This window comes from Heloderma suspectum, chromosome 4 (assembly GCF_057233095.1).
Source record: "Heloderma suspectum isolate Gila_16-S chromosome 4, 16-S_ref, whole genome shotgun sequence".
NCBI classification, from domain to species: domain Eukaryota; kingdom Metazoa; phylum Chordata; class Lepidosauria; order Squamata; family Helodermatidae; genus Heloderma; species Heloderma suspectum.
This window is the reverse complement of record NC_139461.1, coordinates 256,499,663-256,515,734: the sequence shown is the minus strand read 5'-3', so window position 1 is coordinate 256,515,734 and position 16,072 is coordinate 256,499,663. Positions and strand designations below refer to the sequence as shown.

The 16,072-nt window shown below is 43.7% G+C and overlaps 1 protein-coding gene across 1 annotated transcript in view; it reads left to right on the top strand.

The window, feature by feature from the left end:
• LAMB3 (laminin subunit beta 3) overlaps positions 1-16,072 on the top strand; it is an 88,098-nt gene that overhangs the window by 69,340 nt on the left and 2,686 nt on the right. The window contains exons 17-22 of the mRNA XM_084853405.1: positions 377-580; positions 1,269-1,413; positions 8,144-8,351; positions 9,584-9,725; positions 11,634-11,810; positions 13,134-13,287. Of these exons, the coding sequence (XP_084709531.1) occupies positions 377-580; positions 1,269-1,413; positions 8,144-8,351; positions 9,584-9,725; positions 11,634-11,810; positions 13,134-13,287 (1,030 nt within the window). The remainder of the gene's footprint in view (positions 1-376; positions 581-1,268; positions 1,414-8,143; positions 8,352-9,583; positions 9,726-11,633; positions 11,811-13,133; positions 13,288-16,072) is intronic.

The following is a 16,072-nucleotide window of genomic DNA, read 5'->3' as shown; positions in this document are numbered from 1 at the left end:
GTCCTGCTTATGGGCTTCCCATAGACATCTGGTTGGCCACTGTAGGAAGCATGATGCTGGACTAGGTCAGCCTTTGGTCTGATCCAGCATAACTCATCTTATGTTCTTTATGTGGGTGTTGAATGGATGCCTGTCTTGTTTCATGTGCTGCCTTTATTTGCTGTTTCTTGTTCCTGTAGTTGTGTTATGTTTTAGAAGTTTTACACTGTATGCCACCTTGTGGCTCTCTCATGAAAGGCAGGTTGAAACGCAATCAATCAATCAATCAATCAATCGGCAAGCACGCAAGCAAGCAAGCAAGCAGGCTTGCTCCCTAAATCAGCTTCATTCTTGTACTATTGATTGATGGCTGATTGTGTGGCTTCTCTCTGTTTAGATTTGCAGTGGCACCAGATCAGAAATTTGTACCCCTGGAGAATGTGCTGGAGAACTGTGTCCCCAGCAAAATGCAACTCAATGTGGCCCTGGTCTGAGCTGTAGAGGGATCCTTGCGCTTTCTGGCAGCTCCATCCAGACTGCCAGGAAAACCACCCAAGAGATCCGCAACTTAAGTATCCGGCTTCAGGAGACTACACAGATGGTGCGTGCGTAGAATTGAGAAAGGGGAATCCCCATCTTTTTTATCAGGGAGGCAAAGAGTGAGAGCTCTTTTACAAGCATGATGGAAAATATACGTTTTGTTTAGTTTTTACCATGTGGCTTTTACTGAAGTTGTGAATATGGTTGTCATGACATCTAACATGCAAACCACTAATTTCAGTTGTTGACTCGTATGACCCGTAATTTGAATGACCCACCTGGTGAGTATTTCTAAGTGCTTGTGGGGGGTGGGGGAGTTTTACAGGTACGTTGGCACAACTGATGAAAGTGAGGTGTTCAGGAGACATCTGAGACATGGCTTCTCCTGAGCCAAAATATGATTGTGGAGCGAATGAGAGCACACTTGTGATTGTGTACAATGCAGGTAGATGTGAAGCTACAGCAGAATCATGCAAAACTCTTTCAGTATTCGTACTCTTAGTGCCTGTGGGTTGATTCAGTGATGCCTACTGCTCTGTTCAGTTTCTTTTCCGGTTTCTACAATTTTCACTGAATGTTTAAAGTCAGTTTTTTGTCTCTGAAATGCTGGGAAAGGATGAGGTAATTAAGAAATGGGGAACTTAAGGCTATTGCTAAAAGACACGCCCACATACAGTTTCAGAGCTTGATGTTTCTAGGATGTACTGCACCATGCAGCCAGCAACTGAATCTGCCTTGCATATTAATAGATCAGAGCTGTTGAAATAGCTGCCAGCAAGATTCAAACAAATGCCCGAAGCTTGGGAGACCAAATGAGCACAACGAGGACCCAGATAGAGGGAGACATCCAGCGTACACAGCAGTTCATCCGCCAAGTTCGCAACTTTCTATCAGGTAAAGCCAGAAGCCTATACATGAAACATCTGTGCTGCTGATTCCTTGCTATTGGAGCCTCTTCTCCAAAAATTGGCCGGTTTTGCACCAGAAAAACCCAAAGCAAGCAAAACAGTATTTTTTACAGGACCAGTTCATTGATTAAAAGGTTTCATGCTTTCATATGCAACAAAATAAATACTTTAAAATGTCTCGTTATATGCCTGGGCAGATGGATACCAGGCAGCTTCTGGTCATCTCAGAAAGGAGGTCACAATAAACTAATTTACACAGACCAGATTTGCTCATAGAAGTGGCTCAGTTCTTAGGTTTGCTGAAGTCCTTGAGAGACAACACAGCAAATGAAAACCGTATGGCAAGTTTGTAACTATTCAAAGGTGGGTGTTACAATATAATTCCTTCCACTCAAACAGCAGTGAATTGGCAGTCCCTGCGCGGCCCCAGTCTTTTAGGCACAATAAATTTCCTTATACAATATCTTCAGCCAGTTGTCTCTTTTCTCTATCCGTTGGTCCTGAAATAGCATCTATTTTGTATGATTGCTGTTATGCACACAACTTTATCTGACAGGTTATGAGCTGGACTGCTTCCCATGTTGTGGGGGAAAAGGTTGAATACAAATGCACGCTTATATTCCAGAGAAAAGGATATGCCAGCCCTGGAATTGCTTGGAGAAGTTTAGTCTACATGGGTGTAGTTTGCGGTAGTGACATTCTGACATTTCAGTTTCACATCCCCCTTAGGCATGGATGTAAATGCTGACAGTGGTTCTGTTAGATAATTTCAGACTCTGGACTTATTGACCAGGTTTGCATGATTGCCATGGCTTGATGTGGCATATTTAAGCCAGGATGAGTCATGGAGCCCATGGGCAGTATCCTGAATATTTTATTTTAATTTATTTATTTATTTATTTATTTCATTTCTATACCGCCCAATAGCCGAAGCTCTCTGGGCGGTTCACAAAAACTAAAACCAAACAACACACAATAAAACAATAAAATTTAAAATATATAGAACATTAAAACTACATTCAAGCTGCAATTGTGGCTTGTTGTGTCGTCTGAACACAGGGACCATGGGTTATGCAAGGGTTAAACAACCCTTGCAGAACTGGTGGCCTGTTTTGATGTTATGTGAGGGTTTTTTAATGCTCACATAACCAACTGTCCCCAGGTTCAGATGACTTGACAAGCCATGGTTGCGGCTTGAATACTCAAAATGGCTGCTGGCACCCACTGCAACCCTCTGTAGCTTAAATAAGCCACAATGTGATTGTGCGAACCAGCCCAATATCATACAGGGGTCCCCTTTTGGATGGTAATGTGTATTATTTCACTTACTTCAAATGGTGGCATTCTTCCCCACACCATTTCATGCTTTTCAACTGCAACATTTTTTCTCTTACTATATTAAAACAGGGGACAAAGGAAAGAAAGAAAAAAGAAAGTTTGGAAACTTTGATAAATTAAGTAAGACCCTGAGTAAGTGCAGAATTCCACATTTTTAAATTCCGTAACTCATCATGGCACCATTATGATTACAGGAATAAAATGGGGTTTGCGTTTGCTGCCCTGAGCCTAACACATTTACTTGGGAGTAAGCACCATTTTGGAGGAGAAAAGGTCAATGTCCAGTGACCAAGACATCGAACAGCAATCCCCATCAGCACTTTCTGGAAATGACTGCCAAGAAAGGGGTTGAGGTGAACCATCAAAGAATGGCACCTACCAAGTCTATTCCCACCAAGCAATCCAGAAGGCTAGCATGGTCAGTGGTATCCAATGCTGCTGAGAGATCCAGTAGAACCAATTCCTCTTGTTCTAGCTATCAGTGTTTATTGTCTACCAGCGTGACTGAAGCTATCTCAGGAATGACGCTTGAATGAAATGGGTCTAAATCAGGGATGGGCAACATGTGGCCTGCAGGCTGATGTGCCCCCTTGCTGCCTCCACTGCTGCTGATGTGCTGCTGAAATTTGCAGCTGCAGCAAAAAATTGCTGCTTGGCTGCCGCAAATTGGCAGAAAACTGCTACAGAACACCACAATGGCCAATCATAGCTTGTTTTCAAGCTACATTTGGCGAGTTTAGCATTCTGTAGCACAGGAGTGGGGAACCTCTTTCAGCCCGAGGGCTGAATTCAATTCCAGAGATGCTCTCAGGGGCTGCATTCCGGAGGGAGGCAGGGCCAAAGACTAAGGGGATGGGGCAAAGGCAAAAGGGATGGGGCCAAGAATACCAGCATATTGTAGATGATGATGATGATTTATTACATTTCTATACTGCCCCATAGCCAAAGTTTAAAGCTCATGCTGCCCTCAGTCTTTTAGAATGAGGAAAAACTGCACAAAAGCTGGGAAACCTGGTTGGAGGAAAGGGGGTTGGAAAGGGGGTTGGGTCAGGGGAAGGGGGCATGGCCATCTGGGGAACCCTGGAAGACCGGATGTGGCCCCTGGGCCTAAGGTTCCCCATTCCTGCCGTAGCAGTTTGCTGTTTAAAATCAGTGGCAAATTATCCAAAAAAATTGCTGCCAGTGCCTGTGGATTTTGGCATGGTGGTGGATCCAGGAGTGCAGCCCAGAGGAGGGTCCAAGGGGGGGTGAAAATGGCCTTTGGACCTCCTAGAGTTGCTTACCCCCAGTAAAGATATTAGGAGCTGAGGACAAAGAAAGTCACCTAGCATCAAAAACAAGCAGCCACCTAAAAAGGTGGATATACTGAGTCTGCCCTCGCACTATGCTTGAGAAGAGTAAAAGGCGAAGAGCTTTAAACTGTTCCACTTCCCAGTCAGACTGCAACTTGGATTGCAATTCTGCTGCTCTCTCTTCCCTCTTCTTCCTGCAGCAGCCTAAGGGAAAATTTAGAGGGGGGGGGGTCTAGATGTCAGCTGCCTCCGCCCAGCCCCTGCTGACCCAGCTGCTGCAAGGGACTGATTGCTGCTGATACTGGTCTGGCATTGTATTGTCAGCCCTTTCCTAATAATCTCAAACATAGCATTTCCTTTCCTTGTGAAACTGTCCTTTCAGTCCCACCCTCTGCCTCCTCTTACTTAAGAAACACTTAAGCACCTCTTGTATAAGAGGACTTGTGCTGTTATCACTGCTACGAAGCTTTTGATGATGGATTTTGTCAAACCTTTTTGGAAGTTTTAGCTTTAATTGTGCTTTCTACCAATTTACCTGGGACAGATATTAGGGTAATAGATTTATTCCTTCCTGGGCCTTCTGCTTATCCACCCTTTTTAACACATCGGTGTTATGTTATCTACTTCCAGTCCTGTAATTAGGAGTCTAGGTCTTGTGCCACTGCATATTTTCATTAGGGAGTGAACAATTTCACACTTCAGCTCTTTAAGAACTCTTGAATGTATGTCATCCCAACCTTGTTACAACATGTTATGTTGTACTTCTTCCAAACCTTGTTGTGACTTAATTTGTGATTTGTCAGTTAGCACTAGAACTTTAATCTCTTGTCTTATCTTTGACGTAGTTCTTCAGTTGCTGTTCCCCGCCCCCCGCCCCTCACCAAGGCATGGTATCTGTCCAGCAACTACTGCAGAGAAGACCAATGTTTCTCTTAATGTTTAGCCAAAACCTTCCCCCCTGCAGTTTCCACAATTAGTTCTAAGTGTTCCCTTTAGAGCAACAGAGAACAAGTCTATTCCAACTTGTGCATGGCAGCCTTTCAGATATTTGAAGAGCCTCCTCCTAATTTCTCTTCTCCAGGCTAAGCATTCCCAGCTCTTTCAACCATTTCTTCATAGTTTCTATCCTGGTTGCCCTCCTCTCAACCCTGAATTCATTTAGCTTCTCTGAAATCTTCTTATCCTCCTACAGTAATCATTTTACATCTTTGTCATCTAATCATCCAACTATCTTTTTGGCTGGTTTCCTGCATCTGACATATTGAATCATTTTTTAAATTGATCATAGTGTTTTTAGCAGGAAAGTTCTGAAATTATTTTTTCTCTTGCATTATCATCAGATCATATTTGTGTTGCCAGAGTTAGTTGGGGACCCTGTGAGTCTCTGGTATCAAGCCTATATTTAACCATTTGCCTATCTGAAAAGCTTTATTATTATTGTTTTTAAATCATATCTCTTCCTTGAGTCTTCTTCTTGAGGTACGGAATATCTCCTGTCACTGTAAAAATTCTTGCAGTGTATACTGAGGAGTAAGCATGCTGTGAAATGACAAGTTTCTAGGGAGAATATTGAGTGTTTTGGATACTTTAAATGGGAGGATAAATGTGGAGAGCTCTAGGATGTGGCAGATGAAGAGAGTGATGGACCAGTTATCTCCTGCTGCTTTGAAAAATGCCTACAGGTAGAGAAAGTCAGAAGCGTTGCTGACATCACAGGAGGGAAAAATGCACATAACTGTGGCCAGAAGCTGGTATTACCCAGCTTCCCTCATTCCTGTGACCCATTCTAGGGATGGGCTCCCCAGCTGGAATCTTGGTGACTAAAAACTATGCATTACATGGGAATGCATGTAAAGAAGCCTCAATGGCTTAAAAAAAAATAAAAATAGAAAAACCGGCTTGGGAGGATGTGATGGTGAGTGGGCCAGCTGTGTGTCTGTGTTTGTGTGTGCACACAAGATTCTTTTGTTGCTGGCCCCTTTCCCATTTAAAATCACTCCCCCATGCTGCTTTTCCTCCCCAGTGGACCTAGAATACCGAGGGGGAGGGAAAGGCAGGGATGATTTGGAGCAGAAAAGTGGCCAGCAGAAAAGGATCAAGCACTCCCTCCCCCCTGCTGTTTCTTCCACTCAAAACTACATCCTTGCAAAGGCTGTCAAAACCTCTTGTTTGTGTGTGATGTGTAGCAAGGCCAGGATTCCACCTTTCCTAAATATATCCTTAGTGCCTTTCCTCTTCTCAGTCTCTTCAGCCATTTTGACTACTGCTGGCTTTACTAATATAAGGAAAAATTTGGAAACCATAACTACATTTTGCAGTGTACCCCATAGTCTAACAGGAGGGTGCCTGCTCAGGGCTTCAGCCAACCTGGAACAGGAGGCTTGTGGTGCTCACTGGGGATTGCAGGGGGCACCATCTTTATTTCCCATCCTCCTAAAAATTTCCTCCCACTGCACTTAAGGAATTAAAGGGCTCAGAACTGATGATTGCTGTTATATATTGCGATATGGTGTGTGTGTGTGTGTGTGTGTGTGTGTGTGTGTCTGGGGAAGTGTATAGCAAGGGGTGGAGATTTTTGCTTAACCTCATGGCATGCATCCCCTCATGCTCTGCTCAGAATACTATAGGGGTTCTTAAGCAAGCCAATTCATGTTCCCTGCCTCCATTTCCCTCCACCCTGCCTGACCCCTTTAATATTCCATAGCTCAACTGCCTTCAAGCGTAGATTTAATTTCTAGGGTCACACAATCTGCCTGATTTCTGGTTCTTTTACATTCTTTCGTTTTTTTGTTTAAATCTCCCCCAAGGTGAAAGTGAGAGGAACCCACTGAAAACAATGGCAAAAATCCATTGCTTTAGTATAGCTGTGATGGGACAGCAGTGTGTCCCTGCATCTTCAAAAACGAAATAAACAAAAAATAAATAAAGGTAGTAGCAAGGACAGGACTTCAATATGAACCCAGATTTCCTGCTTCAGACAATGAGATGAGTAACTCTAGCATATTCTTATCCACGTGCCCTCACTGTTCTGTGGGTCTTGAAAGCGAACAGTGACATTTTCGAGGTGTTTATGGGTTAAAAAATATTTTCTTTTAATTTTCAAACTTATATACTTCTACATTCTTATGGAGTTTCCTGAGTATGTAAAAATCACTATATTATTTTTGGGTGTCTCCATTTGGCTTTCAAAAGCGTTTTTGGTTTTGCCTCCCTTATCCTCAGCCTTCCAAACCCAATGTCTAAGGCCTGTGCAGGCGTTCACCCACACAGGTAGACCTCCGGAGGGAAGAGATGAGTGCACACATTCAAGCCCCAGACATCCTGATGCCCCAGCTGCCTTAAAGTTTTTTGCACATTTAGCAAGAAAGTCTGAAGAGGGTTTTATAAGAGAGTTAAGCGGAATGCGTTTATAAAGCTCAAATGACTGGAGGGGAGGTTTCCTGATCCCAGGAGCTTTGCAAGTGCCTTCAGCTTAATCTGTTGGCAAAGCCCTCTTCAGAACTTCACAATGGCAGCTGGACACATGGGGATGTTGGGGTTGGGGCTTACATGTGCCCCCACATCCCCTTTCCTACTTTAACCCTGTGTGTGTGCAAGGAAATGCCTGCATAGGACTTCTTTTGTTCCCAGAAGTAACACATATTTTTCATGTGATTGGCCTTTGGAAGTCCTTTGTAACTTGAATCCTTTCAGCAGGACGTAACTATCTCTAAGCTACGTGTGTGTCAAGATTTGTCCTCTATATTTATTATTTGGAAGTGCAGCAGGCTTGGCTGCTTGTAGCTATGTAATATCCATCTTATGTGGTTTGTGTTTAGTCCCTAAGCTTTAAGAAAGTTTTTTTTAATAATCTGAAAGCCTGCTTACATTATTTTAAAGCAGCTTTCCGTAACCTGGTGCCCCCCATCTCTTCTGGACTTCAACTCCTATCAGCCCCAGCCAGCATGGCTAGTGATCAGGAATTCTGGGAGTTGTAGCCCAAACCATCTGGAAGGCACCAGGTTGGGGAAGGCTGTTTTAAAGGCTGTTTGAATAAAAGATAGCCTCACTTCATCTTTACTTGCCTTTCCTTTGTAATCTTTGCAGATCCAGGCACTGATGCCACTACCATCCGGCAGATCAGTGATTATGTCCTCTCCCTTCATCTTCCCACTGACTCTACCACAATCCTCAGGAAGATGAATGAGATTCAGAACTTGGCTGCTAAGCTACGGTGCCCTGAGAGCATCATTGCCCACACTGCTGGGGACATTGCTAAGGCCAAACAGCTTCAGCAGGAGGCTGAAGAAGCCAGGTAAAGAAGGCTTTGGTAGCTTTGGATCATGAAAGGAGAGTGATGGAATTGGTCCATAGTTTTCAGCGACATTGGGAATGAGCTAATTTATGGTATTGTTCAGAACTGGAAGCTCCCTGTATTTGCTGAAGTCTTGCCATCTAAAAAATACAAGATGGCCTGCCTTTTTGGGGCTTCCCAGGGACCTCGCACTCAAAAACCTGGCTGAGGTTCTTAAGCTTTAAAATGTTAAGCATTCTTCCTGGTGATGCAGTGTATTTCAGGTGGTTTCATCCAGGCCCTATTCAGATTTATTTGCTAAAAACATGGGCGGGATGTCCCTGGGGCATCTTCCCATACTACTGCAGTAAGTGGTTGAATACAGAGAGACACAGGCTCCTTTCACCAGATCCTTGCCATCTTTTCTGGCCGTGCTCCTACTGGCAAGTATGAATAGGACTTCAGATTAGATCTTGTCATCATCATCATCATCATCACAGTCAGGAAAAACTTCCTGACTGTTAAAACAATACGACAGTGGAACCAATTACCTAGGGAGGTGGTGGGCTCTCCCACTCTGGAGGCATTCAAGATGAAGCTGGGCAGCCATCCGTCAGGGATGCTTTGACTTAGATTCCTGCATTGAGTCGGGAGTTGGACTCGATGGTTTTATAAGCCGCTTCCAACCCTACTATTCTATGATTCTATGATCATCATCATCTCCATTATTATGAGAGATCACTATTACTATTTATCACTATTATTTGTATAGCCAGTATTATTATTGCCATTTTCCAAATGGGTGGGGTGAAGTTGGATGACGCTGAGTAAGAATAGCAGCTTGTCTGAAGTCAGCCAGTGAAGCTTTATGGCTGAACTGAGATGTGGTCAAGCCTTGTAACCACTACACTACACTACTGTACATTGCTCTATTAGCTCTCGCCATGTTAATATCAAGAGATGGGATCTCTAACAGCCAGCTTTTTTATGAGCGCTCACAAGGCACTGAAGACACCACATTCAAATGTGCCTACTTGTGCTGCTTAAATGATGCTCAAGATTTGTTCCTGTTTTGTTTGTAGAAGCTAGCTGCAGTATACCTTGTCTGCCGCTTCCCACTTTTTTATCCCTGCTGGTCCAGTTTGTCTGTTTTTCATCTTCTTTTAGGCTGTTAGCAGTAATGACAGAAATCCAGAGGGGTGTTTTTTCTTTAATCAAACATCATCTCTCTTTTTAATGTAATATTTTCCTAGGAACCGAGCCAATGCTATTGAGGGTAATGTGGAGGATGTGGCGGAGAAGTTGAAACAAGCAAACGTAGCACTTCAGGAGGCTGAAGAAACTATCCGTGGCTCTGGCTATTCCCTCCAGCTCATCCAAGGCCGCCTTGATGAGGTCAGTGATGCATGCTGAGCTTCTGGCATTGTACCTCTCTATGAGTTGCTTATTCTAAAGCAGGAGAGTGCAATGTGTGATCTTTCAAGTCAAATGCAGCCCCCAAACCCTGACGTTCCTGTCAAGTGCTTGATACTCCTCTACAGCCCCCAAGGCAGGAAGTCATAATAGGAGTGGGCTCAGTATGTGGCTGGTGAACGAGTCATTGTAGTTGGTCACAAGAAGATGTGCTTTAGAAAGACTTGCAGACTTCACTGTGAGATGTATATTAGTGATATGTGACATTTGGAGAGGAAGGCTATTATTTCTAAGGTTATTTGCTAAGCTCCATTTTACTGAGCAGGTAAAGCACCATTATTGCAAAGAATATTGTCCAGGAAAATACTGATGCAGGGGTATTTTGTTTTGTTTGTCTCCATTTACTCACGTCCTTGGATTTCTCCTGAATCTTCATCACATCTTTTCACCATTATATGAATTTACTAGAGTAAGGGGCAGACTTTGCTCTTCTCATTAGTCTTCGCTGATCAGAATCCCTGTATGCCTGTGCACTGAATGCTAAATCACTAAATCCTTAATCACTAAATTTGTGTCCTCTGCTAAGTAATGATAAAACTATAGGGTTTACAACAATATCTTTGGGTGCAATCCTATGCATGTTTAGACAGAAAAAGTCCTACAGCTTGGCTGGCTGGGAAATGCTGGGAGTTATAGGACTTTTTTCTGTCTCAACATCCATAGGTTTACAGATTTAGGCATTGATGTTTGGTGGTGCACTGACAGACAGAACGTATTGAGCAAGATGGACCATCAGTTTTAACCCAAGGCAGACAGGTAGGGAAAAGGTCCTTTCAAATTCTGTGTGGATTGTCAGGGCTCTTCTCCAGAGGTTTCTACAGCTTTTTGTGGGTATAGTAAAGGAGCACCCTTCAGACCTACAGGCCATGTTGTACACAGGTACAGCCCTTACAGATCATCTTCATAGCTACACTACAGATCTGGGATGGCCTGGACTCTTTACAGGTGGTATTTCTTCTTAGAAGTCTTGTTGTTGTTGTTGTTGTTGTCCTGGAAATGCTTATTCAGTGTACCTGAGATCTTCAAGTCATATGCGTCTTGTGTGAGTTCTTTGCTTGTCCCCCTGAGATATGTGGAGGATCTTTGGCTGTGCATGGGTGGTGCAGTCTGAATCAGAGAAGTATGACTGTTGCAGTTTTGTACCTCCTCTTCCTGCTACTTACATATTGTTGCCCTCACTCTCACTTTATAAAGCTGGAGTGCTGAAATGGGAGTAACTAAAGCTGAAGTCTGGACAGGCCCTACAGTCTGGACAGAATGAGACAAAGTTTGAATTTTTTTTTTAAATGCTTTTGAAAAACACTCATGCTAGTGAGAATATTTGTGCTTAAAAGCTGGGCAGAGCACTTTTTCAGACACAATGAACTTTACATGTTTTGTCTATGTTTTACATTAAGAAAAAAGCTCTTGGAAGGCTGAACATCTACACACTCACCATCAGATGCAATAAAGCACATTTCCTATTTAATGCATAATATTTAACTATTGATTTTAATCTTAAAACAGTGTAGCTTCATTTCCCTTATAGCTTCAGCCTCCTGAAGTGCTACGTTTGCTTGTTTCAAATTCTCCGCCACATCCTACAAAACAGTATAGCTTCCCAAACCTGAGGGTGTCATCTACTCTAACTCCAAATAATTAACACTGAAACATGCAGTCCCATTTTCAAAGCCAAGCTAAGTGCCTTCACTATTTCCTACGGCAGTGAAATTTCCATGGTTTTGCTACTTTCCTGAGTAGAAGGAAGTTTCTCTGTGATGCAACTACTATTTTTTTCAGGGTGAGAACCTATATTAAATTGATAAATGTTTTTTCCTTTGGAATGTTCAGATCCAGACTGTCCTTAGTCCAGCTCAGAAGAGTGTGCAGGACATCACCCAACAGCTGGATGGTTTCACTGAGAGACTTGGCCAGTTACGGAGCAAAGCAAGTCAGAACCAGCAGTGGGCTGCAGATGCGCAGCAGAGGGCAGGTGAAGCCAGTGAGCAAGCAAGAAGCACTCAACAGGTATAAGATTGGGAGATTCCAGACACTTTTTAAAAAAGCAATCTTTTTATGATTTAAGGAAAACATGTTGCTGTAAATTAATTCCTCCATTTGCTTGCATGTTCTGTGGTTAGTGGTGCAGCTAGGGCTGGAACTTGGGGACAAAGTCCAGGGCCTCACAGCCCAGCCTCCCCCCGCCAAAGAAAAGACCACCCAGAGAGCAGCAGGTGATGAGGCATGAGGGCATGAGGGCAGCAGAAGCAAACGCTATTTTATTCTTGTACTAATGATGGTGCTATGATTTAAGTCAGTTTAAAATGCAAAATTGCACTGCTCAGAGTATTTTTTTCAACCACTGTTGGCAAACAGTTTTGTTGTTGTTGTAGTTCTAACATAACAGGAATGTAGAAGCAGTTTTAAAGCATAGAATGGTGGTTGGAGTGGGGTTGCGGGGTGGAAAGAGAAATCTTAGTTGTGTGTATTACAACTGAAGTAATATACATGCCCATCTAAAGGGCTCCCCATAATGATCATTAAGTCCAGGGTCTAAAATTACCTAGCTGCACCACTGTCTGGGATGCAATATTATTTCATCATCCCTGGTCAATACCTTCGGGCAAATGTTTTTGAGTTCCTGTACCAGCTTGACAAGGGCATGAGTCTCTCACTATAACACATACTTTCTCTCTGCTGTTTGACTTACCAGACTTTGTCTAATCATAGCCTTAAACAGCAGACCACTGAAGAGATTACAGAATTTGTTGAAAGTGTTTTCATATCATTTTACGTATCAGATGTAGTTGTCAGCCCCAGCACCTCTTCTTATATTCCCTCTTAGAAAAGTAGGGTGTGTTCAAAGAGTGACTCCCTTAGGACAAACTGGGATGAGCTACAGTGAAAGAAGGTGTGCCTTAGCCAGGCAGTAGAAACCAGGAAAGGAACTGAGGTGAACTGACAATGACATTCTCCTACGTTTAGGCAGGGGTGGGCAACTTGTGGCCCTCCAGCTCCCATGATTCCTCACCACTGGTTATGCTGGCTAGGGCTGATGGGAGTTGTAGGCCAAAACATCTGGAAGGTCACAAGTTGCCACCCCTGGTTTAGCAGGAAAGAAGGAAGAAGGAAATCCAGCAGAGAATCTGATAATGGGTATAAATGGGTATGCTGTTTATGCAGGATTACATCTGACATCAGGACCCATAGGTGGAATAGACACAGCTCCTGTCTCATGTAGATGGCAGAGAATCTGAAGGACAGCTGAGGTTTGGATACTGAAAGTTCTATTGTATTAACATGATCCGTTCATCAGATGTTTGACCACTCTATTTATCAATTTCTTTACAGGGATTTGAACAGGTGAAACAAAAATATGCAGAACTAAAGAAGCGGATGGGACAAGGGTCAAACCTGGGAATGCAAGGCACCCGGATCCAGAATGCCCACATGGAAGCTAACACATTGTTTAAAGAAGCCTTGAGTATGATGGTCAAAATGGGAGGTAAGGAGAATATGGATGTGAGCTCTCATCCTCGCATGCCTTATAGCAGCCATTGTCTTACAGCCATTGTCTTCACTATCTTGCCATGCTACACAAGATTATGGTTCTGAAAAGAATGAGTGTCAGTCACAAAGGGTTTTTCTACACAACACTTTTATTGTGTGTTTGTCATTCCTCACTCATGGTTGTTTATGGGTGTTTTAGACATCATCGTGACCCTCCACTTTCACTTCCATTTCTTAAGAGCTTTTTTGCAGAATTTTTTGGAATGGGGAAAATCCGTTTTTGTTTTTTTTTTAAAAATCCTGACATAAAGCACATGCCCTTGTTAGTGTAATTGCGTTATTCAGCTATACAACAGCCCCATCTAGAGGTTATGTAGTGGAAAGTATGGAAAGGCAGGAAAGGAAAAGCTATTTCTGTAGAGATCCAATCTTAATTCTGTGAAGAAACTGGAAGTACATACAGTGGGTGAACAGCCTCGTCTAGCAAAGCTCAAAGGTTCTCTCTGGAAAAATTTACCTTTGGAATAAGTGGATACTTGGTAATTTCATGTGTGATGTAGGAGTTTGGTACATCTTTGGTCTAAAGCAGGGGTGCACTACCTTTTTGGCCCCAAGGGGGGGGCAGGGGTCACACTTGTGCATGCACACACACATACAGAAGCTGCCACAACTGAGGAGTGTAGTTTCTCCTCCACTTTTTTTCTATCCATAAGTAAGCTCAAGTTACAGGAAGCCAGATTCCAGCTGAACATCAGGGATAACTTCCTGACCATTAGAGCAATACGACAATGGCACCAATTTCCTAGGGAGGTAGTGGGCTCTCCCACACTGGAGGCATTCAAGACAAGGCTGGACAGCCATCTGTCAGGGATGCTCTGACTTGGATTCCTGCACTGAGCAGGGGGTTGGACTCTACGGTCTTATAGGCCCCTTCCAGCCCTACTATTCTATGATTCTGTGATACTAAGCAGGACTGAATTACTCAGCAGCACTTTCAAATAGCATCCCAAATACCAAGCTTCTGCATGTCTATTCAGAAGCAAGCAGGACTGAATCACTCAGCAGCTTCTTCCCCAGGTCCTGCCCCTCTCCCTGGCAAGAAAAAGCTCTTATCTCCAATCAGCAGCTGATCGGCGATAAGCGCTTTTCCTTGCTGGGAGAGGGGGAGCCTGAGGAAGAAACTGGCACACAGATGGGCTGTGGGGAAAACTGGGTGGGTTCCAGTAGTTTCATGAGCTGCACTGGGCCGTGGGTAGTGCACCCTTGGTCTAAAGGGAAGAATAATTGCTTACTGCGGAACACTGTGCTGAGCAGACTCCTGGGTTTGTTTTCCAAGGTGATGCCTGCGTACGTCTGTGCAGCAGTAAAACCTCCGCTGATCCAGTTTCAGGGTTTTATGGGGAGGTGAAGGCTTAGCTGAAACACAACACCACTGCAGGGATCCCACTGTGCATCTTGGCCTGCTCTTTCTGATGGGCAGTCCATTCAGGGGGAATATAAACACTGTGTGCTGTACAGTCCTTCACAGGCGCACTTGGTAACCGTCGGTTGCCAAGCCAAGCGCCAGCTTTTTTTATGCTTCATTTGGACACTTCCGCTCGAAGCTTTCGAATCTAATGACTTTGCTCAATATGTTTTGGGAAGCAGCCAGTGTGGAGACTAAATGCCTTGGCCCCTGTGGCAGGTGCAGCATGAATAACTAACTGGCTCAAAGCCGGAGATGTTATTGGAAAGAGGATTTGGAGTTGCTTTCATTGATAAAGCTGTGCCTATAAGGAATATCTTTCATGGAAGGTGCCTCTCTGTTCCAGAGACTTGGCAGCTGGCTGCTGCCAGGCAGTTACTCCTGCTCACAGTTTGCTGAATGCACCAAGGAAGGTTGATATTATTAAATAGGCCATGCCAGCAATTTCCTATGCAGAACACGATGAGCATATATTACCCGTGTCGGGTGACGTCAATGTCAAGACTCATTTGGCCCTATCAGAAGGCACTGATGCTTTATCAGGGACAAATGCTAAACTGATTCAAGTTGCTCTGTGATGGGGAAGTAGTTCCTTAATGTTGGGCCAGGACCAGTCAGTGATTTAGGGAAGATGAGTGTGGGTCCAGATATCTATGGGGGTAGACCCAAGCAGAATTTAATTGCTGAATTTGCTTAGTAAAATAACACATACTACTTCCAGGAGTTTACAGAGGTGCTTATATTAAATTGAGGTAGTTACTAATTAAGTAACTAATTTGTCTGCACCAAGCATGCTCTTTATATCCCTAGTTGTTGCTCTATGGCTTTGTGCACGTGTATGCGTTCCTCCTCTTGGGCCTGTAGGTTGTTTTTTGGGTTGAGAAGTGTAAAAATAATGCTGACTGTATGCACAAACAGCTGTGCATCCTTGCTAACTTTGTTGGAATACAAGCAACAGGAAGGAAGGAATCAACCAGGCATCTCCAGAGATAAAACATGATCTTGATAGACTAAGTTGAACACACAGTCCATAACAGGGAGTATATGTTGTAAGATTAACCAGTCTCTTGCCCTCTGATCAGACAGCAATAAGAAATCCACAGCAGATGTCGACCAATAGTCTGTATCAGCCTTCCCCAACCTGGTGCCCTCCAGATGTTTTGGACAATAGCTCCCACCATTCCTGATGGGAGTGGCCATGCTGGCTTGGAGTCGATGTCCAAAACATCTGGGGTCTATGTTCATGGGTGATTTGCTGCAGATTGGGACTGTTCGAAGGTCCTTTGCATCACATGACATCATGGCCAGTCTGCAG